Source organism: Martes martes, assembly GCF_963455335.1.
Source record: "Martes martes genome assembly, chromosome: 9".
Taxonomy (NCBI): Eukaryota; Metazoa; Chordata; class Mammalia; order Carnivora; family Mustelidae; genus Martes; species Martes martes.
In genome coordinates, this window is record NC_137896.1 from 117798127 (window position 1) to 117824668 (window position 26542).

General features: G+C 48.0%; 1 protein-coding gene and 1 pseudogene across 2 annotated transcripts in view; both read left to right on the forward strand.

Annotated features, from left to right (window-relative positions):
* The first annotated feature begins 348 nt into the window (after positions 1-348).
* Positions 349-3622, forward strand: LOC308349929 (fibronectin type III domain-containing protein 4-like; annotated as a pseudogene). Its single transcript has 7 exons — positions 349-703; positions 903-1047; positions 1130-1244; positions 1470-1684; positions 2324-2413; positions 2716-2840; positions 3016-3622. The product of its transcript is annotated as a fibronectin type III domain-containing protein 4-like (transcript).
* Positions 3623-5590: 1968 nt separating this feature from the next.
* The window catches only part of LOC308349006 (intraflagellar transport protein 172 homolog), a gene marked incomplete at its 5' end in the record, with an annotated part of 32548 nt that continues 11596 nt past the window's right edge, over positions 5591-26542 (forward strand). The window contains 28 exon segments of the mRNA XM_080813546.1: positions 5591-5629; positions 8295-8404; positions 8406-8436; positions 8661-8773; positions 9211-9250; positions 9549-9614; positions 9826-9905; positions 10118-10205; positions 11270-11299; positions 11303-11380; positions 11598-11701; positions 12590-12713; positions 13107-13202; positions 14554-14715; positions 15067-15120; positions 15338-15379; positions 15383-15441; positions 15618-15703; positions 19608-19685; positions 19688-19719; positions 20530-20697; positions 23719-23745; positions 23747-23856; positions 24024-24055; positions 24058-24130; positions 25505-25589; positions 25897-25989; positions 26513-26539. Of these exon segments, the coding sequence (XP_080669672.1) occupies positions 5591-5629; positions 8295-8404; positions 8406-8436; positions 8661-8773; positions 9211-9250; positions 9549-9614; positions 9826-9905; positions 10118-10205; positions 11270-11299; positions 11303-11380; positions 11598-11701; positions 12590-12713; positions 13107-13202; positions 14554-14715; positions 15067-15120; positions 15338-15379; positions 15383-15441; positions 15618-15703; positions 19608-19685; positions 19688-19719; positions 20530-20697; positions 23719-23745; positions 23747-23856; positions 24024-24055; positions 24058-24130; positions 25505-25589; positions 25897-25989; positions 26513-26539 (2127 nt within the window).

A 26542-nucleotide genomic window follows, 5' to 3' on the forward strand; every position in this document is an offset into this window, starting at 1 on the left:
GAACAATTATCTCGCCACTCTGTCCCCTCCCGCAGGGGAAGTGGGATTCCTCCTCCCAACGTGGCTAATTCCACCCGGGGAGGGAGGGGCCCTCCCAGGTGCCCGAGACCCTCGCATCTGCGCCTCTCCCTACGCCCCTGCGGGCTCCTCGGACGGAGCCGGGATTAGAGGCAAGGGGGACCCGGGAGGCCTCCAATGGGAGGGTCGTGGGAGGGGCCCCGGGAGAACGGGGTCGAAGGAGGGGGGGTGAGGGGGATGAAGGCGGCGAGAACCCCGGCGGGGCGGGGCGGGGCGGGGCGGGCCGGCACGTCCCGGTCGGGCTGCGGCGGAGCGAGCGCGGCCAGCTCTGCAGAAGGCGGCGGCTAACTAGCCGGGACGGTCACATCCCGCTGCAGGGGCCGGCGGAGCAGCCGCACTGCCTCCCGCACCGGGACTCCGGACAGCGGCCAGGCCGCGCCGGCACCGCCCCCCGCTCAGGGACAGACTACGCGGCCCGTCCGAGCTCTGGGGGCCCCCGCAGCCCCGCGGCCCGCTCCCGCTACGCCTCCGCCTGCCCTCTGCCCGCAGCTCGGTCCCGCGCTGCCCGCCGCGCCCGGCCCGCGCCGGGATGGGGTAGGGGCAGCGCCACGGAGCCGGGCGATGGGCCGCCCTCTGGACACCGAGCAGCCCCCCGAGGCCTGACCGACCGCGAGGACCGGCGGAGGTGGGTGTGGGCCGGGCAGAGCGGCGCACTGGGGACACCCGGGTGATACGGGGGCGGGGAAGACGTGGGGAGAACGTGGGGATCCGGGGCTGCTGTGGGCGGAGGGGAGCCCAGGAGAGCTGCTGCCACCCGTGCGTTCTGCGCAGTCCTGGACACCCCCCCCCCCCCCCCCCCCGCCAACAAGAACTCCTGCCTCCAGGAGCCCCGCCTGAATGTCAAGCGGATACCCCAGTGCCTCCCAGCGGACTCGGTGGGGACCATGGCTTCGCTGATGCCCCTCTCCCCATATTTAAGCCCTACGGTCCTCCTGCTGGTCAGTAGTGACCTGGGCTTTGTGCGAGCAGGTGAGTAAAGGGGTAGTGGGATCAAGCAGAGCTAGTCCGCAGACGGGACCTGTTAACGTATTCACTCTGGCACACCCAACAGACTGGCCTCCCTCTCCTGTGAATGTGACAGTCACTCACCTCAGAGCCAACTCGGCCACTGTGTCCTGGGACGTCCCAGAGGCAACATCGTCATTGGCTACTCCATTTCCCAGCAAGTACGAATCATCCTTCTGCTCCCTCAGCCCGTGTCCTTGGAACTCTGAGCCTTCCTTCCGTTACCCCCACCGGAGACCAAAGCTCCCCTCCCCGTGGTGGGGGATTCTGGGAGCTGGTGTCCCCTGGCACAAGCTGCCCTTGTCATCCTACTCCGTGGAGTGCTTGGATATTTGAGTCCTGGGACTGGTGTGAGACTGCCCTCCTGTCCCATCATCTCCCCGCAGCGACAGAATGGCCTTGGGCAGCGTGTGATCGGGGAGGTGAACACCACCACGCGGGCCTGTGCCCTCTGGGGACTGGCTGAAGACAGCGACTACACGATGCTACACGATGCAGGTTCGGAGCATCGGCCTTCGGGGAGAGAGCCCCCCAGGGCCTCCGGTGCACTTCCGAACTCTCAAGGGTTCCAACCGGCTACCCTCCAACAGCTCAAGCCCAGGTGAGAGGCTCAGCTATCCTCCACTCCCGAAAGCTTTGGATTCTCTGGCTTTTTACCTGCCCTTTAGCCTCTTGTTTACTTCCCCCTAAACAAGCCACAGTCTAGCTTAGATGAATAAAAGGATGACTTAATTCATCATACTGCCAAGAAACGAAGGAAAAAGGTTGGCAGGGGACTGGGTATAAACAGGCTGATAATGAATCGTTTGGGAGAAGGGCTTTTTTTTTTTTTAAAGATTTTATTTATTTATTTGACAGAAAGATCACAAGTAGGCAGAGAGGCAGGAGGAAGCAGGCTCCCTGCTGAGCAGAGAGCCCGATGCGGGGCTCGATCCCAGGACCCTGGAATCATGACCTGAGCTGGAGGCAGAGGCTTTAACCCACTGAGCCACCCAGGTGCCCCGGGAGAAGGGCTTTTAAGCTTCCTTTTCCACACCCTCTGTTCCCAGCCGCCGCAGTCTGCGTGAATACTTGCCCGCAACGGTCCTGCTGTTTTGGTCTCTAACTACCTGTCCACCAACAGCTTCCTAGAGAGGGGCTCTCAGGGGCAACCCTGGCCCCAGACTCTCCATCCTTACGGGTCTGCATAGAAGAGCTCTGTGGCCGCTCCCCGTAACCTGGAGTCCATCTTTCTTCTCAGGTGACATCACAGTGGAGGGTCTGGAGGGAGAGCGACCACTGCAGACAGGGGAAGTGGTGATCATTGTGGTGGTGTTGCTCATGTGGGCCGGTGAGTGAGCAGCTGCACGGGGGACCAAGGACTGGGGGAGTGGGGGCTCAGTGAAGGTGGGAGGTGGTGAAGGCTGTCGGGAGAAAAGGCAGGGAAGGAAATGCAGCGGGGAGATTCTTAGTTGGGGGTGAGCAGAAGTTTGAGGAGAGGAAGGCTAAGAGGGTGGTGCTCGCAGATGAGCACCAGAAATTCAAGGGTTTTCTTCTCAGATTTTCTAGAAACCGTGTGGATATCTCACTGCCCTTCAAGGCTGTGAGTGGGGAGGTCAAGATCAAGGTGCAGATTGTATTGTTGTGTTTCAGCTGTAATTGGGCTCTTCTGCCGTCAGTATGATATCATCAAGGACAACGACTCCAACAACAACCCCAAGGAGAAGGGGAAGGGGCCGGAACAGAGTCCTCAGGGAAGGCCTGTGGGGACGAGACAGGTGATGTGATGTGGGGCCGGTGAGGGAGGGAAGGGTGATTTTGCTTCTAGAAGCAGTCAGGGAAAGGGAGAAGGCCAAAGAGGGGCAGGAAGAGAGGGGAAATGGATATTTGGGATGGAGGAGGCTCTTACCTTCCTGACATGAGACTCAAGCCATTTTTTTTTTTTTTAAACAGAAAAAGTCACCATCATCAACACCACTGATGTATGAGTGAAGAAACCGAACTCGAAACCAGATGCACTAACAACCTGGGGATGGGGATAGGGTCAGGGAGAGCCTCAGTTGGTGATCTACCCAAGGCTGAAGGATCCCATAATCTCCTAGAGGGTAATGACACTCCCACAATCTCAGGCCGGGTACCCATCCTCTTTCCACTGTGAGCAGGGCCAGAAGGTAGGTCTCTTAGGGTCTGTGCCCCTGGACCTGGGGAATGGCTATCAGATGGGATATGTCCTTCCATCCCCCAGGTCCAGGGGAGAGACACTTGTTCAACTGTATCCCACTAGGTCCCAGATGGGGCCCCCATCGCACCTGCATCAGGACTCTCGGCATCCCCAGCCGCCCCCACATCTTGCCTCTGGGTCTCAGAGAGGGGTGTTTCTTTGGGTACTCCCCCTCCCCCAGCAACTCAAAGGAATTGTCTGGGTCTGGAGGCAGATGCTGCACTGCACTACTCCAATGTCTTCCACGGAGCCTCAGGTGCTCCCCCTCTCACCTGGTGCCCCCCCCCCAGCTGCTGGTGACCTCACCCGTTGGACATTTTTCCAATAAACGTTCTTGGACAAACTGGAGATGACTGTATGGGATACTGTACAGTATGCTGAAGACACTTCCCCACTGTCTCTCCCCCGACCACAAGGGCCTCTCACACCACCACCAACTCGACAGGAGCACTCTCATTGTTCTAAGGTGTTTGTTTTGATTCTGTAGCCTGGGATGGGTGGGCAGAGGACAGAAATGGGTGTAGAAAACTAGAGCCCTAGTTCCTTTTGTTCAGTGAGAAGGGGGGAGAAGGAAGAGAAGGGGGGGATATAAATTCTCCTGCACCCGTGGAAACGAAGGTTATACCACATGAGAGGGGCCGGTAACCTTTTTAAGTTCACTGCCCACATTGACACCCAAGCTTTTCACCATTTATTCCTCTGACTCCTCCATCAACCTTGAGTTAATTTCCAGAAAAGGACTGAACGGTGTTTGGGGACAAATGAAAGAGCAGCTCCACTAATGGATCCTTCAGTGCCACATGCTCCTCTCCTGTGCACTCCTCTACTTATAGTCTTCCCCGCCCTCACTTTTCCTTTTGTTTCTGTCTGCCTCTGTCTCTGCTGATTCGGTCAAAGTCAATAAGAACTGTGAAGTGTAAATGAGTTTATAGTCACTCTCTGCCACTATATCCAGAGGAGGATTATGGAAATAAAACTGAGGGGTTGGAACGCCCCTGTCAAAAGACTTATACTTTGGGCTCTGGGGCTACTTCCTTCCTGTGAAAATAGAGGCTTTCCCCTACTGTTGCCTAAATTCCAAGGGTGGGGGGATGGTGCCAGTGAGAGAAATACCTGTTGACGTTTGCAACCACTGTGAGGGAAAGGCTGCAGAACCCAGAATCTGGACATCATATGCTATACTCGCTGGAGAATTATAGGTCTTCTCAACTTCGGATCTTTCCAGAGGAGATGTATGAACGCTCCTTTTCTGCATCTCAGTCTCTCTGGCATGTTACAAGAATTTAGACCAGTAATTCTGAAAGGGACCCGAATCCAAACAGATCAAGAAGACATTATCCTTTCTACTTCACCAAGCTCCAACCCCAGGTATCACAAGACTTAACTTCACCCTATCAGATAAGCCAAGTTCTCATTTGCCCTCTGCCTTGAACCACAAAAGCACCCAGATCTGGGCAGCAGTCTTTGATCCACTGCTACCCAGTTCTGAAGTAGTACCTCTCACTGGCCGCTGGCGCGGAAACACTCACATCTCTGACTCTGGACACCTCATCTCTTGGGATGGAAGTGGCACGGGGTATAGGAGCATGGCATAGATATAGGGAGCTAGAAGTTCAGAAGATAAAGGCTGTTTAAATGCATCAGCTCTGGGTTGAATCCCAGTTACATCATTTACTGTTAGTTTGTTAAGTGACCCTTCTAATCCTGAGTCTCCTGGCATGTGAAATGGAACTAATAATGCCATCCCCTTCAAAAGGTGTCTTTGAGATTAAATGAGATAATGCATCGACAACCTTTTGCACAGTACCTGGCAGACGCATACTGAGTATTCAGTTAGCTATCATTATTAGCCTCGTGATACCCCGTGCAAATCATAGCCTATTTGGGTTCAATCCGGGCCGCTGCAAAACGTATGAAAGCGACCGCCCTGCCTTCCTCCAGGGTTGTAAGGATTAAAAGAAGTGTTCAGCCACACTTTACTCACAATCCCGGCGCGAGAAAAACCGCCATTACCTAGGACTTCGAGTTTGCGGAGGGCTTGTGGGCGTGGCTTGAGCTTGAGTGTGCAAGCAACGACAGGATTGGTTGAAGAGAGGATTCGAGTCCTCTCGGGGTCCCGCCCTCGTCCTCACTGCGCCTGCGCACGTTCTGTTTGCTTCACGGCGAAGCTACGTGCTGAACTTGCGACGTGCGTCGCGCTCTAGTCGCCTCTGCGTCAGCGGCAGTGGCTGCGGCCGCGTGGCGGGTTGTCCAGGTAACGACGGGAGTTGTCGCTGACTGGTGGCATCAGAGAGGCAGGTGTTCGTCATGCAGTTGAAGCACCTGAGGACCCTGCAGAGCCCTCAGGTGAGGAGTTGCGTGCCTGTTCCCTCCCTCGCCAGCCTTAACGTTCCCAGAGAAGTGGGGGAACTGACATCTTCACGATGTTGGGCGCCTACTGTATGCGGAGTCGCTGCTCGGTCGGTAGGGTGCAGTAGTCAAGACGGACCGCTAACGTCGGTAGCTTTCATTTCCGTTTCATTTGACATCAGTTGTGCACGAGGCCCCGTGCTGGGCGCCCATGTAAACAGCGAACCTAAGTCTGCGCCCAGGTATACAAGCGCTTTAGGTAAAAGCCCCAAAGACGGAGTGCCGAAGACCTCACGTTCGTTCTGATGATGAAGATCTCAGATTCGGAAAAGGCTGGGCACCGGGAGAGGAGCCATGCTAAAGAAAGGCTGGGTTTTGGAGCTAGGAGACCAGCATCCAAGTCCTAGTGGCAGCTCCACTTGAAATAAATGGTCCAATCCCGCTGACTTGAAGCCCTCGGCACACAGTCTCTGAGCGCCCACCCAACTACTTCGTTTGGAAAATGGGAGGAACAATAATAGCAACCTGAGGGGGTTTGGAGGAAGAGTTAAAGAAAGTCACGTGCGCAAAAGCCTTAGCGAACTGAAAAGCCCTGTAGAAACTGATAGACGAGAGAGAACATTCAAAATTCAAAGGATAGACTCATACAGCTAATGATATCATCTGCCATAAGTGAATGTTTCATATGTAGCAAGACAGCATAATTTAAGGAGTTAGGACTGTGGTTTGTGGAGTCAGACATACGTGGATTTAAATCTTGGTTCCACCCCGTTATGAACTGTGTATGTAAATTTGAGCAAATGACTTAACTTTTCTGAACCTCAGGTTCCCCATCTGTAAAATATGCATAATCATATCTGTCTCAGCGTTATGAAGTAAAAGGACAATGCATATTGAGCATTTATCAAAATGCCTAGTCAATGGTAAGATCTTGTTAAAGGTTAGTTTTTATTCTTCTACTCCCTGCCCCCATTTAATCCTCAGGACAGTGCTGTGAGGAATGAGGAAGGCTTCACAGCGAATGTGGTATGAGGAGAATAGAGGGAAACTGGAACAAAAGAGAGAAGTGCTCATTGCTCAGGAAACTGCCCCCGACATTGTAATTTAAAAATTCCTTTACCCTCATGGAATACTTGGAAGTGAAAATCCCCTTCAGTCTTTCAAAATAAGATGTCATGATGCAGGGTAGGGCCAACGCCCAGGATTGGCAAAATGATGAAGGAAGATGATGAGCAAGGAAAATGAGGAACCCTCAGCCCTTCGAACCTAATTTAATCAAGCGATGGAGGGGGGTAAAGGTGGTGGTGTGGCTATTTTCTGACTCTGAGGATTGTGATGGAGGGGAGAAAAAAAAAAAGGCCTTTTAAACCTGGGACTTTGGAGGTAGGTGGGTTAGGAGTGAAAAGTAACAACGTTTCAAACCAGAGCTCTGGAGCCCAAGTAATTAATCACACAATTGGAGCAGAAGCTAAATGTTTTATTTCAAGGAGGGAAGTCCTTAGTGCAGAACCATTGAGGACCAGGTGGTGGACAGATGTGGAAGAGAATAATCGACTGGGAGATGATCATTTCAAAATTGGACTTCTGAGCAGTGTGTAGTTTGGAGGGGGAATTTAAAAAAAAAAAAAAGCTAGTGACATTTTCATCCTAAATCTAAGCTCTGATTGTTTTACTCCCCATTCCAGAACTTTCACTGTCTTTTTCCTACCAAATAAGCCCAAACTCCTTGGCCAAATTTCAAAGTTTTTTTTGCGCTGGCCTCACTGTTCTTCCTGCCTTACTTCGTCTGTTCTATTTGCAAGATAGTTTCAGCTAAATTAAATTACTGTCTCTTAATGAGATTTGCCTTTGCTCCTATCATTCCTTCTACTTCAGATAACTTCCCCCATTTAACTACATCCAATGTTCAAACCTTAAAGTTGGTCATTTAAACATAAAACGATTTCAGGCTTCTCCAAACTATCATCTGCTTTGTACATGCCTCTCTAATGGGATTTTTCCTGTTTTGCACCATGTTATTAGCCTGGGGGCAGGGACCATATTTTGCCCTTTGTCTTCCTCTCAGCGCCTGGCTACATGCCTTTCCCCGTAAGGTATTCAAAAAACATTGAAAGAGGAGTGCCTGGGTGGCTAAGTCATTAAGTGTCTTCAGCTAGGACATGATCCAGGGTCATGGGATTGAGCCCCACATTGGGCTCCCTGCTCACTGGGAAGCCTGCTTCTCCCTCTCCCGCTCCCTCTGCTTGTGTTCCCTCTCTCTCTGTCTCTCTGTCAAATAAATAAATAAAACCTTTAAAAAATAGTATTGAATGAAAAAAATGTGTATGTTGAATGAATGACTGAAGACCAGAACCTATTTAAAAAAAAACAAAAACTTATCAGACCAATTGAATTTATTTCAGTTGAGCTATGAAGGAGCAAGGCCATTGCAGGGGCACATTGGTACAGTTGACTCTGCGTGTCACCTCGAAGTGTATTTGCATTAATGGTTTCTAAAGCACCTTGTTCTCCTGCACCAGGGTTTTACAGCCTTGGAGACCAGGATGCATCTTTTGTTTTAAGGACTGTGATGTGGAGAATTGACCAAAGTCACACTAGAGCTAAAGGAACTAGAAATGCTTTTGTCACTCTAGACGAACAACTGCCCCCTCTGCCTCTGCAGGATGGAGCTGCAAAGGTGACCTGCATGGCTTGGTCCCAGAACAATGCCAAGTTTGCCGTCTGCACAGTGGACCGAGTGGTGTTGCTATACGATGAACATGGGGAGCGGAGAGAGATTCTCCACGAAACCAGCTGACGTGAAGGTGAAGAGAGTACTCTGTGTGTCCTTAACCTGTTCATGGGGTGTTAGGAATCTGGAAAACTTCCTAACTAACTTCCCCAGCCATCTGCACAGGAAATGGCCTGCCCCATCTTTTCTCAGGATAAATCCCTCACACTCAATACAGTCACACAAACACCTTTTCTTCTCTTTTCTCTACCATGTGTACTCATGACTTTTTTTTTCTTTTCCTTTTTGAACTCTTAGTATGGCAGGAAGAGCTATATGGTGAAGGGCGTGGCTTTTTCTCCTGATTCCACTAAAATTGCCATAGGACAGACCGACAACATCATCTACGTGTACAAGATTGGCGAGGATTGGTGAGGATAGAGCCTGGGAGGTGGGGGTGACCTGGGAAAGAAGGGGAAGGCAGGAAGAAATGTCTCATCGGGGAAAGGGGAGTAGAGAAGATGATGGTCCAGGCTGGGACGTGGAGAGCAAAGGCCTTCCCGAGTCTGTTGCTGCTTCCCTATCTGTGCCTGCCTCATGTGTTGTGAGATCCCATCCCTGGTGGAATCAGCCTAAGGTCAGCATGAGGACCTGTGATGGGAGCCCTTGGTGACACAGCATCTTTGTTCCTGTTCTAAAACTGCTCGGGCTCCATTTTATGCCTCCTTTCAAGGCTCCTATGCAACGGTAGGAAACATTAGGGGGAGCAGGGAACGTATCTGGTCTTTCTTCCCTTCCCCCAGCATCACGTGTGGCACTTTATTTATGGAAGTGTTTTTAATATGTTTTCCCTCCTTTTATTTGGCAGGGGTGACAAGAAAGTCATCTGTAACAAATTCATCCAGACGGTAAAGTTCAGACCTGTCCCTGGGAGATTGGGATGAGCAAACATATATCAGTATATCTACTCGTAAATGTAACCAGAAGTTGCATTTTTAACTTGTCAGTCTGCCCTTTCCAACTGAGAGGATGGAGGATGGTGCTGCGTGGCTGCCCGTGCTCCTTGCTTTCCTCCTTGAGCCCGGCTGTGTCCTCTTCTCCTCTGTAGGCGACTGGGGTGGTGGCATGAGGCGGGGGGTTCAGTTTGTTATAAATGCGCTGGGCTCCATGGACAGGGTTATCCTTTTCACGATTTCCTCCTTCCCGAGTGCTGTCACTTGTCTGCAGTGGCCAGCAGAGCACGTCATTGTTTTTGGACTGGCTGAAGGGAAGGTAAAGGAGGAAGAGAAACACAGGAGAGCCTGTGGGTGGGGATAATGGTCCTGGAGAGAGAAATATGGTTAAATGTCTCCCTTAGGGTCCAGTTATATATTGGGGGAGAAAACGGAAGGACCAGTTTTTTGTTATTTCTTTCTCTTTCCTTAGGATCTGGGTGGCATTGAAAGGAACCTAACCAGACTTGTATCCATTTTCCCATTTTCAGGTTCGTTTAGCAAACACTCAAACTAATAAATCACCTACCATCTATGGGACAGATTCTTCCGTGGTGTCACTGACAACAAAGTGAGTAAGGAAGAGCAATATCCCAAGCTTGGAGACGTAGGAAGAAGCGATGGGGATGTCGGGACTGGGAGACTATAATATGGAAGATGAGGAGGACTGGTAGCAGGGAGCCCAGGTAGGGTAATGTTTGACACAGAAGCGGGATTTCTTGGTGAGACAGAGTAATCTCTTTCTTCCTCTTCCTCTTCCTTTTAATTCACTCACTTTTTTAGTTCCTCTGGGGAAGGAATTCTCTCTGGTCATGCAGATGGGACCATTGTTAGGTATTTCTTCGATGATGAAGGCTCTGGAGAGTCACAAGTATGACTAAAGGATGCTGTGAGATGGGGGTAAAGAAACAAACCCAAGATCCCTCCTAGGGGAGGTTGAACATGAAGATTGAGGTGGTTGGCGGGGGTACATTTAGATGCAGCCACAGAGAGAATTTTTATTCCGGAGGCTACAGCTTAATATTTGTGGGCAAGGAGGAATCGAGTGGAAAGGATTCTGAGAGTGAGGGAAAGTGAAAATTATTCTTATCTATGTAAAAAGTGTGTTTATATGTATAAATTCATAGGAAAAAAAAAGTCATTCTCAAGAGAGAAAAGGGAAAGGGTGGGGGATAGAAGGAATGTTTATGTTTTACTTTATGTAATTCTCTATTGTTTGACTAACTTACCTTAAGAATTACTTGTAGAGGGGTGCCTGGCTGGCTCAGTTGGTGGATCATGTGACTCTTGATCTCAGGGTTGTGAGTTTGAGCGCCACATGAGGTGTAGAGATTACTTAAATAACTAAAACTTTAAAAAAAAAAAGACAAAGTAACCCCTTTCTGCCTGGGTGACTTTCTCCAAACTAGGAAAAATCCGGCCTTAGCCTAAAGCACTCTCCCCTGAAACTAGAGAATCTCTTCTTCCCTTTCGACTCCAACCTAAAAATACGACATTAAAGGCAGGAAAGAGAAATTCGTACTTTATTGGAAGCCAAAAGAGATGAAAAAAAAAGAATTACTCATGTAATAATTAAATGTATTTCTTGTGTAAAGAAGGAGTTGTATGCTCCGTGTGGACCTACCCAGTGTTAGTTAATGTGTAGGATATGTCCCTTTGGGGGCCTTATAGGTGTTTACTAAAGAACTCAACATACAAGCCTTTTGAGGTTTCCTCTTGAGGACAATGTCAGACGTGTGTGTGTATGTCATACATTTGTGTGTAAGAGTATAAAACCTAAAGACAGTTTGTGACGTTCTCCAGATTAGGATGTGTTGGGGTGGGAAAATGTTGGGAGGAAGATTTGTACAGGGTATACATTTTTCCTAGAAAGGAAGACTCCCTGGCTGAGGCTGTGAGAGTCAGAGCGATTGGAACCCTTTACTTTTGTCTTAGGGGAAGTTGGTTAACCACCCATGCCCACCCTAGGCCTTGGCTTGGGCAACCAACAGCATCGTGGCTGCAGGCTGTGATCGGAGAATTGTAGCCTATGGAAAGGAAGGCCACGTGCTACAAACTTTTTTTTTTTTTTAAAGATTTTTATTTATTTTTTCAACAGAGAGAGATCACAAGTAGGCAGAGAGGAAGACAGAGAGAGAGAGGAGGAAGCAGGCTCCCCACCAAGGAGAGAGCCCGATGCGGGGCTTGATCCCAGGACCCTGGGATCATGACCTGAGCCGAAGGCAGAGGCTTTAACCCTCTGAGCCACCCAGGGGCCCCCCACGTGCTACAAACTTTTGATTACAGCCGTGACCCTCAGGAGCAGGAGTTCACCACGGCTGCTGCAAGCCCTGGGGGCCAGTCTGTTGTGTTGGCAAGTTATGACAGGTGGGTCCCTTTCCATGTGCATCTTCGACCTACTTTCCCTGTGTACACCTTGCTCTAGCCCAGTTATTTTCAGCCAGAGTGGGAGAATGGTTGGAAATCAAGTGTAGGTTGAAAGAGATCCTCAGGTTTTAATTCACTCACTTCCCTTGTCCTGCTCCCACCATCTGTTGGGAGTCTGGGAGTTCCACAATACACCAGGATTTTGTGTCTCTGTGCCTCTGCCTGGGCCTCCACAGTGGAATTCATCTCCACTCTCTTTGTATTGCCATTACCTCTTTTCAGACCACTGGCTCAGTGTTTGTCACATGATATTGCACTTTGGTGTTTATAGTTATCTGGCTAAACTGAAACGCCCTTGAGAAGAGGGCCTGTTCATTTTTTTTTAAATCTCCAGTGGCTAAATTAGCATCCAGTACATAATGTATGCTTAAATGTTTGGTGAAGGAAGGAAGGGAGGGAGGGAGGGAGGGATGATGGGAGGGTAAATAAAATAAATAAAACAAAGAAAGGGCCCCGGTCTCCTCACATCAGCTTTGTCAGTCCTGTCCTTTTATCCCCTTCGATGTCACGTGGGTCTCTTCCTTCCTTTTTCTCTGTTTCTTTTTCCTTATTTCTCCTTTGCTAGCAGCTCATTTTTCTCACCAGCCATGATCTCCTTTTGTTTTCTCCACTCCTATCGCTCTCACCCCATTTTGCTTTTGGCTTGATTTTCCCAACTTCCTTCCTTTGAACCTTTTTGTCCTCTCCTATGAGATTCCCTAGCATGTGTGTTCTCTTGCACTTCCTTTCTTCTCTGATACAGCGAGACTCATCGCCTTCAGTTACCCACCCATTTCCACCCTTTTGCTCAGTCTCCATCTCTTCTGAAATCCACCTCCTTAATTTCAGACTTCGGGTACTCAACTGGAGCCCTCGAAGAAGCATCTGGGAGGAGGCAAAGCCCAAGGAGATTGCCAACTTATATACCGTCACTGCCTTGGCCTGGAGACGGGATGGCTCACAACTCTGTGCGGTGCGTTTTACCAGTAATCCCTTTCCGCCTGGGTGACTTTCTCCAAACGAGGAAAAATCCGGCCTTAGCCTAAAGCACTCTCCCTGAAACTAGAGAATCTCTTCTTCCCTTTTGACTCCAACCTAAAAATATGGCATTAAAGGCAGGAAAGAGAAATTCGCACTTTATGGGAAGCCAAAAGAGACAATTCTGTAGGCAGGGCTGATTTCTCCCTTTCATCCCATCACTATCCCTGAGTCCTGTGAGTGCCACCTCTTTCCATCTGGTACTTCCCAAAACTGCCAGCCCTTTTACTGCCAACTCTTTCCTAGATTCTAGAACTTGGGTTTCAAGGGTGTCTCTAGATATCCTTCCGATGCCTGTTACCTTTTATGTTGTCGCTTTCCCTTCTAGGGCACACTCTGTGGTGGAGTGGAACAGTTTGACTGCTGCCTCCGGAGAAGCATTTACAAGAATAAGTTTGAGTTGACGTATGTGGGACCTAGCCAGGTAAGCAGCTGATAGCCTACTGCACCAAAATCTCCTTTTGGACACTGCCACGGTGCCAAATTTAATCCCTGGTAGAGCTGATCTGGAGAACAGAGTGTATCAGGCAACTCTTTGGCAACTTTCCTGCTGTAACCCTTCCAGCTTATTGTAAGACAAGATTTAAACACCAAATTTAAGGGGTACAGAGATCGCCCCTTCCATCTTCCTGGTTTAAAACGTTACTACCTGGGGCGCCTGGATGGCTCAGTCTTAAGTGTCGGACTCTCGATTTCAGCTCAGGTCATGATCTCAGGCTTGTGAGATCAAGCACCGCATGGGGCTCCACGCTGGGCATGGAGTCTGTTGAAGATTCTCTCTTTCCCTCTCCCTCTGCCCCACCCAGTCTCCATCCCTCTCTAAAACAAAACAAAACAGAAAAAGCTTTATTACCTATATGTTGTTAACTGGGGAGTTTAGGATTATGCAGGTGCATAACATTGCTTTAGGGCCTCTGAACTCACCGTGTATGACATTGCAAGGTAATTTCTTAGTTCCTGAGCCCACCTTTCTGTTTCCTCTACCTCTGTCCTCTTTTCCTTCCATTTATTATTCATTGATTCCTTCATTCTTTTTTTCTCTTTTTTGGAAATGTTGTTCACTTATTTGACAGAGTGTCCACACAGGAGCAGGGGAAGGCCAGAGGGAGAGGGAGCACTCGGACGTGGGGCTGAATGTGGGGCCTGATCCCAAGACCCCAAGATCATGACCTGAACTGAAGGCAGATGCTTAATCAGCCGAGCTACCCAGGCGCCCCCTCTTTTTTTTTTTTTTTAAGATTTTATTTTTAAATAACTCTACACCCCACTTGGGGCTCAAACCCACAACTGAGGTCAAGAGTTGCATGCTCCTCTGACCGAGCCAGCCAGGCACTCCTGTTCTTTCATTTTCTGTCCATTCTCTATACATGAGCACTGTTAGGACAGAGAATACAAGGATAATTGCCTGTGTTATATTGTTCCTTAATCAGGATCATTTTAGCAAAGAGGTATATGAAATGAGAGTATGATCAGTATACACCATGATTAAAGTAATCACAAAGATTTTCAGAAGAGGTACAGGAATGTGAAGAGGGTGATTACTTTTACCCCGTATGTGTTATGTATTAGCATTGAAGGAGATAATCTCTGAAAACATTTTGTAAATAGTAGAGCACTGTGTGAACGGGAGGTGTCATTTTTACCAACAACAGCCTAGGCTAGGTGAGGAAATGAGAGACTAGCTTTGTTTAACACTGTGGAGGTGGGCACGGCAGGTTCACCCCTCTTTGGGGTTGAGGGAAGCCTCAGGGAGCTCAGACTTGTACCTTACCAAGGTGATTGTGAAGAACCTGTCATCGGGGACCCGAGTGGTACTCAAGTCACACTGTGGCTCTGAGGTGGAAGAGGTGAAAATCCTCGGAAAGGAACGTTGCGTGGTGGCCCACACGTCAGACACGCTGCTGCTGGGGGACCTGAACACTAATCGCCTTAGTGAGGTAGGAACCCCAGGCGGAGGGGCGGGGAATGGAGCATCGTGAGCTGCTACTTCCGGGGAACCCGGGTCCCTGAGGGGGAAAAGCTCTAAGATGCTGGCGTTGGGGACCTGGTGGACCTGGGAGTGAGACCCTGGAGATTTAGAATCCTGGAATGGGAATTCCCACTGTTGGACTGTTTTTACAGCATCTCTCAGAAGCCTAGAAGCCTAGGGCAGAATGTGACACAGCACCCCTCTTGTGCAACATCAGGGCCTTCCTAAACTCCTTCTCTCTGCTTCCTACCCCGTCCTTCTGTCAGCGTTGTCTTGGATACTTCCCACATTGTTGTTATGGCCTCTCCCTCTTTTACAGGTGGCTTGGCAGGGATCTGATGGCAATGAGAAGTATTTCTTTGAAAATGAAAATGTGAGTAGAGCTTGATTAACCAACCATCACCATCTCAGTAAACCTCCTAGCTAAGAGAGAGCAGATAAAGAAAGGAGGGCGAGATGGGCAGAGGAACAGAATAAAGAGGAAAGTGGGAGTCACTTTGCACTGACAAGACATCTCCCTCTACTACCGTTGACCATGCAGACTTCTTCATGCAAACGTCCTACCACGTGACAGTTCCCTTCATCCCCAGGTGTATATGATCTTCAATGCTGGAGAGCTAACCCCGGTGGAATAGGGGAGTAATGATACCCTGGGTTCTGTACGTACTGAATTCATGAACCCCCACCTCATCAGGTAACCCCACAAGGTTCTCTAAATTTTTGAAACCCAAAAGAAGTCCCTTTTAACCTCTAACTCCTGTATCCTCAAGATTAATCTAAAAACTTCATCCCATATGGTACTTTGGGGCCCTTGCGAAACATCCCGATGACCCAAGTCCATTCTGCCTTACCTCACCCTTCGTGTTTCAGTGTCCGTATTAATGAGCGGCGTCAACGAGGGATGGAAGACAGTAAGAAATTGGCTTATCTTGTTGATGTTAAGACTATTGCTATAGGTAAGACTCTCTCATAATTCTGATAACAAAACAGATGTTTATAGTATGCTTCCATATCACAGGGGTGTATAGAGTGGAGAATGCAGGAACCTGAGAGGCACCAGGTAAATGTATGGCCCTGCTCTCACAGAGGATGTGGGAAGTGTTCTAACCCACATGTGTGAGTCTGCGTCTAGCTGTGGAGATACAGATACACTGTTACGCATATCAGCTTGTCCCTGTAATTATTCATGTTCTTTAGGCATGTATCTTAGGGCTAGGAGTTGTGAACTGTAGAGCGGAACCATTAGTAAATTTATGAATTTTCCTGTTTAGACTTAGGACATAGGATAATGGACTGTTTGAACCAGAAGGGGACTTATTTTCTGTCGAGTTTGACATTGGTAGGTGATGACAAAATTTATTTGAATTTCACAAGTGTTCACTTAAATAAATACATCTTATTTATATATATTAATAATTAGCTCTGGGGACATCTGGGTGGCTCAGTCAGTTAAGAGCCTGCCTTCGGCTCAGGTCATGATCCCAGAGTCCTGGGATCAAGTCCCACATCAGGCTCCTTGCTCAGCAGGGAGCCTGCTTGTCCCTCTGCTTTCTGCTCTCCCTGCTTGTGCACTCACTCTCTGACAAATAAGTAAAATCTTTAAAAAAAAATTAACCGTATCATGAAATGTATCAAGTATAGAAAAATGTTTTTAGAACAGCCCACTATTCCTTATGATGTATAGAGAATAACATATCCATATAGCGTCGTTAAGAACAAGGGTCTAGAGTCAAACCTCCCCACTTCTGCAATTATACCTGTGTGATCTTAGGTCAATTTCTTAACCTTTCTGTATCTCAGTTTCCTCATCCACAAAATGGGGATAAAAATCGTACCTACCTTATATGAAAAGCACTTAGTCTAATGTCTGGCACATAATAAGCACTTAATAAAGGTTAGCTATTAATATTATTATTATTACTTGTGTACCCATACCTAGTTTTTTTTTTTTTAAGATTTTATTCATTTATTTGACAGACAGAGATCACAAGTAGGCAGAAAGGCAGGCAGAGAGAGGAGGAAGCAGGCTCCCCACTGAGCAGAGAGCCCGATGCGGGGCTCGATCCCAGGACCCTGAGATCATGACCTGAGCCGAAGGCAGAGGCTTTAACCCACTGAGCCACCCAGGCGCCCCCCCCACCATCCCTAGTTCTATCATGTCCTGTCCTTTCATTATATTTTCTTCAGATCTTTTATCTCTCCTCTTACTGAGGGACATTTAAGTTGTTGGTTTTTCACCATTTCCAGTGTTTTGGTTCTCTCAGGTTTACACCTAGAGCAGAACTGCTGAATCATAGAAGAGGTATATCTGTAATTTCGCTAAATCTTTCCAAATTGCTCTCCAAAGAGATTGTACCAATTTACATTCCCACCAGCAGTTAGAGGTCCCAGTGTTCTGCATCCTCTGCAGTACTTGAAATTGCCTGACTTCATAATTTGGCTCAATCTGACTTATGTGAAATAATACTTCATCGTATTCATTTTTGTTGTTGTTCATTTGTTTATTGGTGTTTGGATTTGTTCTTCTGCATTTTGCCAGTTCTTATCCCTTGCCTATTTTTAAAATCAGGCTGTCTTTTCCATATTGACTTGAAGGAGTTCTGTGTATGTGCATATCTAGCCTTCGATGGTCATTTGTGTTGCGGATATTTGTCTCAGCCTCTTTTAGTGTTCAGACATTTCTAATTTTAATGTAGTTCATTTCATCACTTTTTAAGAAATAGTTTGTGATTTTTTTTTAAAGATTTTTATTTATATATTTGACAGACAGATCACAAGTAGTCAGACAGGCAGGCAGAGAGAGAGAGAGGAGGAAGCAGGCTCCCCGCTGAGCAGAGAGCCCTATGCGGGGCGTGATCCCAGGACCCTGAGACCATGACCTGAGCCGAAGGCAGAGGCTTTAACCCACTGAGCCACCCAGGCGCCCCTTTTTTTAAGATTTTATTTATTTATTTATTTGACACAGAGAGAGAGAGAGAGAGAGAGAGAGAGATCACAAGTAGGCACAGTGGCATGCAGAGAGAGAGGGGAAAGCAGGCTTCCTGCCAAGCAGAGAGCCTGATGCTGGGCTCAATTCCAGGACCCTGAGATCATGACCTGAGCTGAAGGCAGAGGCTTTAACCCACTGAGCCACCCAGGTGCCCCTAGTCTGTGATTTTTGAGGTCTTGTTTAAGAAGTTTCCCTGGGGCACCTGACTGACTGAGCCAGAGGAGCATGTGACTCTTGATCTCAGGATCGTGAGTTTGAGCCCCAAGCTGGGTGTAGAGTTAAATAAATAAATAAATAAATAAAAATTTTCAAAAAGAAAAAGTTTCCTATTTCCTCCTATATTTTAATATTTTTAGATTTTGCTTGTCACCTGGAATTAATTTTTGTGCATAATGTGGGTATGGCTCATATTTTACTTTTTCCATGTTTAACCATTTATTGGAAATCCATTCTGTACTCACTGATTCGTAATGTCACCTCTTATAAATCAAGTTTCCAAATACACATGGGTCCGTTCTTAAGATACTTTTACAGTTCCTGAGTTTTGTGTTTCACATCAGATTGTTGAGTTGTTATGGAAATGATGTAGTATGGCGGCCCATGTTCCAGTGGCAGGAAGGAGCTGTGAGACTTTGGACAAGTCATCCCACTATACAGGGCTTGTCTTCAATAGTGTGTAAAATGACAGAGTTCTTCTCTTAACCTTTTTTCACTGGTGACCCCTTTGAGTATCTAATTAAAATCATAGATCGTGGGGTGCCTGGGTGGCTCAGTTGGTTAGGCGACTGCCTTCAGCTCAGGTTGTGATCCTCGAGTCCCGCTTTGGGCTCCCTGCCTGGCAGGGAGTCTCCTTCTCCCTCTGACCCTCCCCCCTCTCATGCTCTGTCTCTCTCTCTCCCTCTCAAATAAATAAATAAAATCTTTTTTAAAAAATCATAGATCCTTTCCCAGAAGAATATACATAAACATAGAATTTTGTATATAATTTCAGGGTGTTCACAGAGATAGGGTCCCACAGCTCTAGTATTCTGTGATTCTACTTATAAATTAAGACATTGAAACATGGCTTTATCAAGTTGGCTTTTAATTCAAGGAAATTTCATTTTTAAGTTGGTCTTCCCAGTTGTAGACATTAGCTGGCATTTGGTCTTGAGCTCCAGCACGGATCACGGCAGGACGTTGCGCATTGGTAACGTATACAAATAAGAGCTGTGAATGCGCCGTGTTCAGGAGACTCCCTGAAAGCATCCTAGCCAGGCCTTAAGTGTGATCATATCTTATATTGTCTGCAAAATTCACACCAACCTAAAATTCTTATCCTCAGCACTCTCAGCCTGACTTTAATCAGAGGTTCCTTCTGTTTTGTCTGTGTGCCTTCTCCACTGTTTGCCCCTCGGGGCTCTTACATCATTGACACTCAAAATGCAGGGAACTCCTTGCAGCAAATATGTTCATCGAGGTCATTTCATCCATCAGCTTTCTCTTCGTGGTTGTGCTGGAACTGGGGCTCTTCCTTAATGTGCTCAGTGCTGCCTTCCAGAGGATTTCTTGAGTAACGGATGCCCGTTGCTCTGATGTGTTCTGATCTACTATGAGACAACTCCAAGATCCCAGAGAGGAATCTGATTTCTTGATGGATCTGGACCTTTTGAGTTAGCTACAGAGCTAAACAAAATCTCTACAATTTTAGTAGAAATCCAGTATTGTAAGCATCTTAGCAAAATTATGTCATGTTCCTCATACTCTACACGGATGTAACATTCTTAAAGCCCAACATAATAATCAAAGGCAAGACTTTTGCAGGCTGCCTTGTGTCCTGTCTATGATTATGTGGAATCTGTCTTCTTAACCCTGTCTCCTTTACTTTGTAGTGGATCTGACTGGTGGCTACAACATTGGCACCATCAGCCACGAGAGCCGTGTGGATTGGCTGGAACTTAATGAAACGGGGCCAAGCTTCTCTTCAGGGACCGGAAACTTTGTGTAAGAAGGGTTACTAAGGCCTTAGCCATTGAGTAGTCCATAGAGGATGTACTACCTGCTGCCAGGGATTGCGGGGGCATAATTTCTTGGTGCACTATGCCATTAACATAGCAAAAGGCACAGAAGAATCAACATTGTGTCTGTTATCATAGCCCATACCTTAGGAAGATGGTATTGTGATGGCACCAAAGTCAAGAGGGAAATTTGAGAGCTGGTTTCTCTTTTACTGTTCCCAAGTCTGTGCCCTCGTGAGACTACCTCACCCCCGCATGCCTGGCTGAACTTTACCCACACCTGTTGCAGCATTCCTCAGCTACTCGTACCCCACAGCGTTAAGGCTGGCTCGACAGTCTGCCCCGAACTCCTTATTGACTCTGATCTCAATATGGTATCACCAAAGAGCTCAGCCTCAAGGGCAAAGAGACTATCTGGCGATTTTTCATTTCATGTTCATTGTGATGTGAAAGCCACATCGCCGATTTCCAGACCATTTAATGTGCGGGGTGGCCTTCCTTTTGTGATCCAGTCTGGCAACTCTGGCCCAGAGTTAAACTCTAAGAACGAAAGTCTGACCTTCAGCTAACTTAAATTTCTGGGTGTAGCTCTGGGCTCACTTGGTCATCCCTTTTGGGCCAGAGTCAGGATGTACCAAGTCAGCATAAATGTCGAGCACTGCAGGCTAGTAAGCTTTGAAATTCAGCATCTGCCTGACTGGTGGGTCAGCTCGCCACATTTCGTCAGAGAAATGGTCGATATCAGAAGCCGCCCCATAGCCCCTTCTGTTGCGCTGTCCACCTCTTCCTTCCGCAGTTGCATCTATACGATATTGAAAGCCGCTCGAAGACGACGATCCTCAACTTCTGCTCCTACGTGCAGTGGGTCCCAGGAAGTGACGTGCTGGTGGCTCAGAACCGAAACAGCCTGTGTGTGTGGTACAACATTGAGGCACCTGAGAGGGTCACCACATCCTCTCTTAGGGTACATCGGTGCCAGGGGTCCTCAGACATAGTGTCTCACTGATCAGTTAGGGCCCTGAGGAAGCTCCAAAGGTTATTTGGTTTTCTGTGGCCCACCACCCATCATCTCTGTGATAGAGTCGGCAAGTAAAGCTTAGATCCTTGCCCACAGTGCGCTAGGCCCCAGAGCCGTCCTTGTTCAGATTCCTGACATTGTATCCTGTCCTCTCTATTACAGTGGCCCTGGGGAATTCACCAGGTCATAATGAGTTCTCTTAGGCTGGAAGAGCCCCCATAGCGGGGGCAGTTCTGTCAGTTCCTGGGTGAGGATTCTCTGTTGTAAGCTGTTCAGAGCTCCTTTTTTTATCAGACTGAAGATCAGTCCCTCTCCTGTCCCGCCAGCATCACGTACATTCCAGTGACCTTGCAGAATCTGGGAGGGAAAACAAGAGAGGCCCCTGTGCTAGGCTAGGATGACTGGTGTGGGTACAGAGCGAGCATGTGATAGTTCTTTTTGCCTTTTTTCTATCTCTCTTCTTTCCCTCCTTTCTTTCCTCATTTTAGACTAATTAAGTTTGGCGCTTGGGGGTTGTTTTGTCCTTTTTAAAACACATTTTTCACATTTTTGCTTTGGAGGTCATACATTTGACTCCTAGAGTGGTTACCCTTGGAAGTTTACCATACCCTTAAATTATTCTGAATAGTTTCAACTTATTTAGCATTTTATCCCTGGCAAATGATACAAGGACCTGAACTTTGATTACCTCCCCTTTGCCATTATTGCCCAGTATTTTTTTATCCCCAAAGTGAGACGTTATTCTTTTACACAGCCGGAATTTGGTTACGTTTGCCATCATGGTGCCAGTTTCTCTGCTCACTCTTTTTGCATTGCTGACCTTTGCTCTGGAGTTAACATCCTTGAGAAAAAGTGTTTCAAAGATGAATCATCAGTTTCTGAAAATTATCAGAATGGAATGATCTGAAAATGTTTTTATTTGGCATGTTCTTGAAAGAACAGTTTGACAGTTTTTCTTATTCTTTTGCACATACTGCCGTCCCATTGACTGACCCCCTTAGTTCTGAGAAGTTTATTAACAGTTCCTTGTGTTGTCTTGTTGGCTTTTTTAAAAAAGATTTTATTTATTTATTTGGGAGAGCAAGGGGAGGGACAGAAGGAGAAGCAGACTCCCCGCTGAGCAGGGAGGGATTGCGGGGGGCTTAATCCCGTAACTCCAGGATTGTGACCTGAGCCTAAGGCAGAGACTTACCCGACTGAGCCACCCAGGCGTCCCGGTCTTGTTGGTTTTAAAGTCTTTTGTTTTTTCAGCATTCTGAAGCTTCAGTACATTATATCTGCATATAAATGTCCTTTTACTTAACTGTGCTTGGTGTGTATGCGCACGCGCGCGAGTGTGTGTGTGTGTGTGTGCGTCCCATCTGCGAGGACACCTTGTTCCTCAGCCATGAGCTCTTTAAATGTTGCTGCTTCTCTCGAACTCTCTTTCTCACCCTCAGAACTCTAATTAGGTATGTGTTCCGTTTTTTGTCCTGTCTTTGTGCCTCTATAACGTCTTACTCTTCCTTCCTCCTTCTCGCTCCATGCTACATTCTGCATAATTCCTTAAGAAACATCTTGCAAGGGGCGCCTGGGTGGCTAGGCCCTTAAGTGTCTGCCTTTGGCTCAGGTCATGATCCTGGGGTCCTGGGATCAAGCCCCTGCCTGGGGCTCCCTGCTCAGCAGGAAGTCTGCTTCTCCCTCTCCCACTCCCCTTGCCTGTTTCCCTCTCTCTCTGTCAAATAAATAAATAAATACAATTTTTTAAAGATTATTTAAAAAAAAAAAGAAACATCTTGCAAGTCAGGGGTTCGCTTTCACTATTATCTCATCTGCTATTGAAATCACCCACTGAGTTTTCTTACTTCAAATAGTGAATTTTTCGTACGGTTTTATTTGGTTCTTTCTCTAGTCTGCCTGGTCATTTTTTCTAATATATTTGCTGCTGAAGCGAACACAACCTGGCCATTTTTTATGGTCTCTTGTCTCTTGCTTAATTTTTCATTCCATCTCTTAGGTCTTTAAACATTCTACGTTTCTTTCATATTCCATAACTGGTTCTTCCGTAATTGTTATTTTTAATATTGGAAATCCTTGGAGGTCCAAAAGTGCTGTAGTTATTGTTACTGTTTACTCCTTTATGGTGGTTAACTTCTGTTTTGGTACCTTTTTTTATTGGGGGGCTCACGTTACATTGAATATAATTTTTAGAAGCTCAAGGGCCTAACATGGGCATGTTTTCCTCTAGAGATGATCAGTGTTTGCTTTTGTAGGAATCAGGCATACTAATGACTTTTGTTCCCTTTCCGGAAGAGAGGATCCCAGATTTCATGACTAACAGATTCTCAGAATCGCCCCCTCATCCTGCTCGAGGACCCCTGGTTTATTCACCCACTGCTGTGTTTGCCATCAGGGCAACTGTACCCTTTCCACTTGCTCCCCTGTTTTTTTCCTGCTCAGGTTTTCACTTACCAGCTTTTTCCTTTTTTTTTTTTTTCTTTCCTTTTCTGTTTTTCTCCTTTGCTTTCTCTTCTTCCCTTCCTTCCTTTTCTTCCCTTCCTTCCCTCCCTACTTTTCCTTCCCTTTCCTCCCTCCCTCCCTTCCTTCCTCCCCGTGGGAGACTAGGAAGCATACCTAGTGATTTCTTCAGGGGACCTAAGCAATGAATGTATTCAGAAGTACAGCCCAGGTTAAAGTTGTATTTTAACAGGACTCAAGCTGGAAGCAGAAGTGGTTGCACACTTTGTCAGGTTACCTCCAGGCATTAGTGCGGGCACAGCTCTGAGTGTACAGGAACCTGAGGGCATTAGTGTAGATAAGGGATTCTTAGCTGCTTGAAGGAAATTAAACGCTGGGCAAACAAGGGCCGCTGTAATTCCCTCAGTGTGTAAGCGCTAGGTTGGGGTAAGGCTGGGTCTGTTCTGCAGTGGAGTTGGTGGAGACACTAACCTGGAATTCGGGTGGGGCAGGGGGATTGAAATTTTACAGGGTGATGTGGTAGGTCTGGAGCGGGGCAGGGGGGAAGACCGAGGTGATGGTGACCGAAGGTGTGACAACTGTTGCCTACACGCTGGATAAGGGCCTGATCGAGTTTGGAATGGCCATTGATGACGGCATCTACACCCAGTGAGGGGCTGGGCTGACATCCCCGTGAGGTGGTGGGAGAGGCTGGTTCTGAGTCTGGAGGACCTGGGATGGGCCAGATAACTGGCCCTGTCACACCTGCCCCATCACCAGTGCTCCTCTGCACCCTGCGGCGCCTGGACTGTTGCTTTCCTTCCTTTTCTCTTCAGGGCCACAGCCTTCTTGGAGACTCTGGAAATGACCTAGAAACAGACGCAATGTGGAAAACCTTGAGCAAACTGGCACTCGAGGCAAGGCAGCTCCACTTCGCGGAGAGGTGAGGCAGACCAGAAGTGAGGTGCGGGCAGCTAGGAAGGATGGCCAGAGGCCATTTTCGGTAGGGGGTGGGGTGTGTGTGTGAGAGGCTCCTTCCAGGGCTAAGGCACCAGTCCCCTGCCATTACAACCAGTAACACCTTCCAGGTAGTTATTCCAAACATTCTTCCATCCCAGTTTATAAGATATTTTTTGCTTTTGCTTCCCCTATGTAGGTGCCCCATCAGAGTTTTAACACCCATGCCCTCCAGTCCAGGTGTTGACGTGTATTTCCGAATGCGGCATAGGAGTGTAGTTAGTAGGACAGTCTTGGCATTTTAGACTCTTTCGAGTTATCTGGCTCCATTTAACAGCTTGTATGACCATGAGTTAAGGGAACCTTTCCAAACCTTGGTTTCTCAATTTCCTCTCTGTAAAGGGGAGTAATGATAGCATTTACCTCCTAGGGTGGTAAAGAAGAATCATAGGGGCGGTGAAGAAAGTAGGAGAATTCTCAGTGCTCAGTAAATGTCAACAGCTGCTGTTTTGCCAGGAGTCCTCTTGGCTCCTTCCTTTCCCGTGGCCCCACAGCTAGACGACCAGCTCGTCCTAGGGCCCTGACCCAGCGTCTTCAAAACACATCCCGAAGCTCTTACTGTCTAGCCTAGAACAGACCACACCTCTACCTGCAGTGTCACAAAAACCTCTTAGTCTCACGGATCCTGTTCTTACACACCTACCATCCATTCATCCCACAATAGCTGAAATCATTTGTTACACCATAAATCAGATTGTGTCCTTTTTTTGCTCAAACCTTCCAGTAGCTTTCTGTTCTACTCAGTATAAGATCCACAACCCTTGGCGTGTCCTAACTCCTTACAATATTTGGCCTCTGCCCCCTTCATCTTCCAGGTACCCACTTGCCCGTTAGTCTCCAGCCACACTGGCATCCCTTGGGCCCTTTGAGTATCTCAAACTCATTCCTGCCATGGCACCTTACATGCGCTGTTCCCTCTGCCTGGAATAATTTTTCCTCATCTTGCGTGACTGACTTTTTCTTGTATTTAGGTCTTGGCACAAATGTCAGCTCCTCAGATAGGCCTTCTCTGAGTACCAGCTGAACTAGCCCCCTCCGTTACGGTTTATATGTACTGTCACGTTATTCCATTTTACTCTTCTTTCTCTGGAATGTCTTTGTTTGCGTACTAACTACTTGTTTCCCCTAGAAAGTAAGTTCCCTGAGAGCGAGGCCCTCATCCGTCATATCCCCTTGTGTCTCAAGTGGCAGAAACCGCGCGCGGCACTTAACCGAGGCTCAGTGTACGGCTGCTGGGCCGGTGCGTCCGCGCTGATCCTGTAGTAATGCTGCTGTTACTGTGATTGCTTCCATCCTGTAGGTGCTTTTCTGCTTTGGGCCATGTAGCAAAAGCTCGATTCCTGCATGAGACCAATGAGATTGCAGACCAGGTGTCTCGGGAATATGCAAGTATTATCCTCCTGAATTATTCAGTCTCTCGAGCTGAGATTTCTCTTCACGCGCAGCCCCACGACCCCTGGCTTTCCGGCCATGGCTCGCGCCCTCGGTTCTGCCCAGCCCACCTCCACCTTCGAGTCAGAGCGCTCTGGAATGGCTTGCCAGACCTCATCCTTTAAGCCCCATGAAGGTTTTCAGCTTTCTGGTCTTTTAGCTTCCTCGTCTCTGTGGCCTTCCTGTCTAATAAGCTCACAATAGTCCGAATGGCTCCTGCAGTGCTGCCAGGATAACCAGAGCCTTCTTCCTCCCCCACAGGGTGGAGAAGGAACGGACTTTTACCAGGTGCGAGCACGCCTAGCCATGCTGGAGAAGAACTACAAGCTGGCTGAGATGATCTTCTTGGAACAGGTGATGGGAGCAGAGGGACCAGATTGAAGAGGGGAGCTGGGCGGGAGGGGGAGTGAGGCAGCCTGAGGGGAGGAGAGAGCCCTGGGGGAGAGCTTTTAGAAAGGTTGACACAGCTAAAATGCCACTCCTTCCTTCCGGCTCTGCTCTGCCTTCCTCCTTCCAGTTAGGTCTTTATAAGCTGTCTGCTGCCGCCCCATCTGCCGCCTCCCCCTACCCCAGAGCCTTCCCTGGTCGTGCTTGTGTACACAGGCAAATTCAGGGTTTGTGGGGCCTGAGGCTGATAGAATTTGAGGAGCCCTCCTTAAGAAATAATGCCTTGGAAGGGGCCTATGCAAATAAGGTACCCTGGGGCTTAACCTCCTTCTCCTTTCCTGATAAGTGTGCCACTGCTTGTGCCTAAGTCAAGGGTGAGGCTTTCAGTCCCCGCGGGCTGGCATCATGCCCGGGCTGAGGACAGCCTGCTGATCCCTGATGCTCCTCCCAACTCTTGGTGTCCCTCTCTCCTCTGCCCGGCTTCCCCTAGAATGCCGTTGAGGAGGCTATGGACATGTAG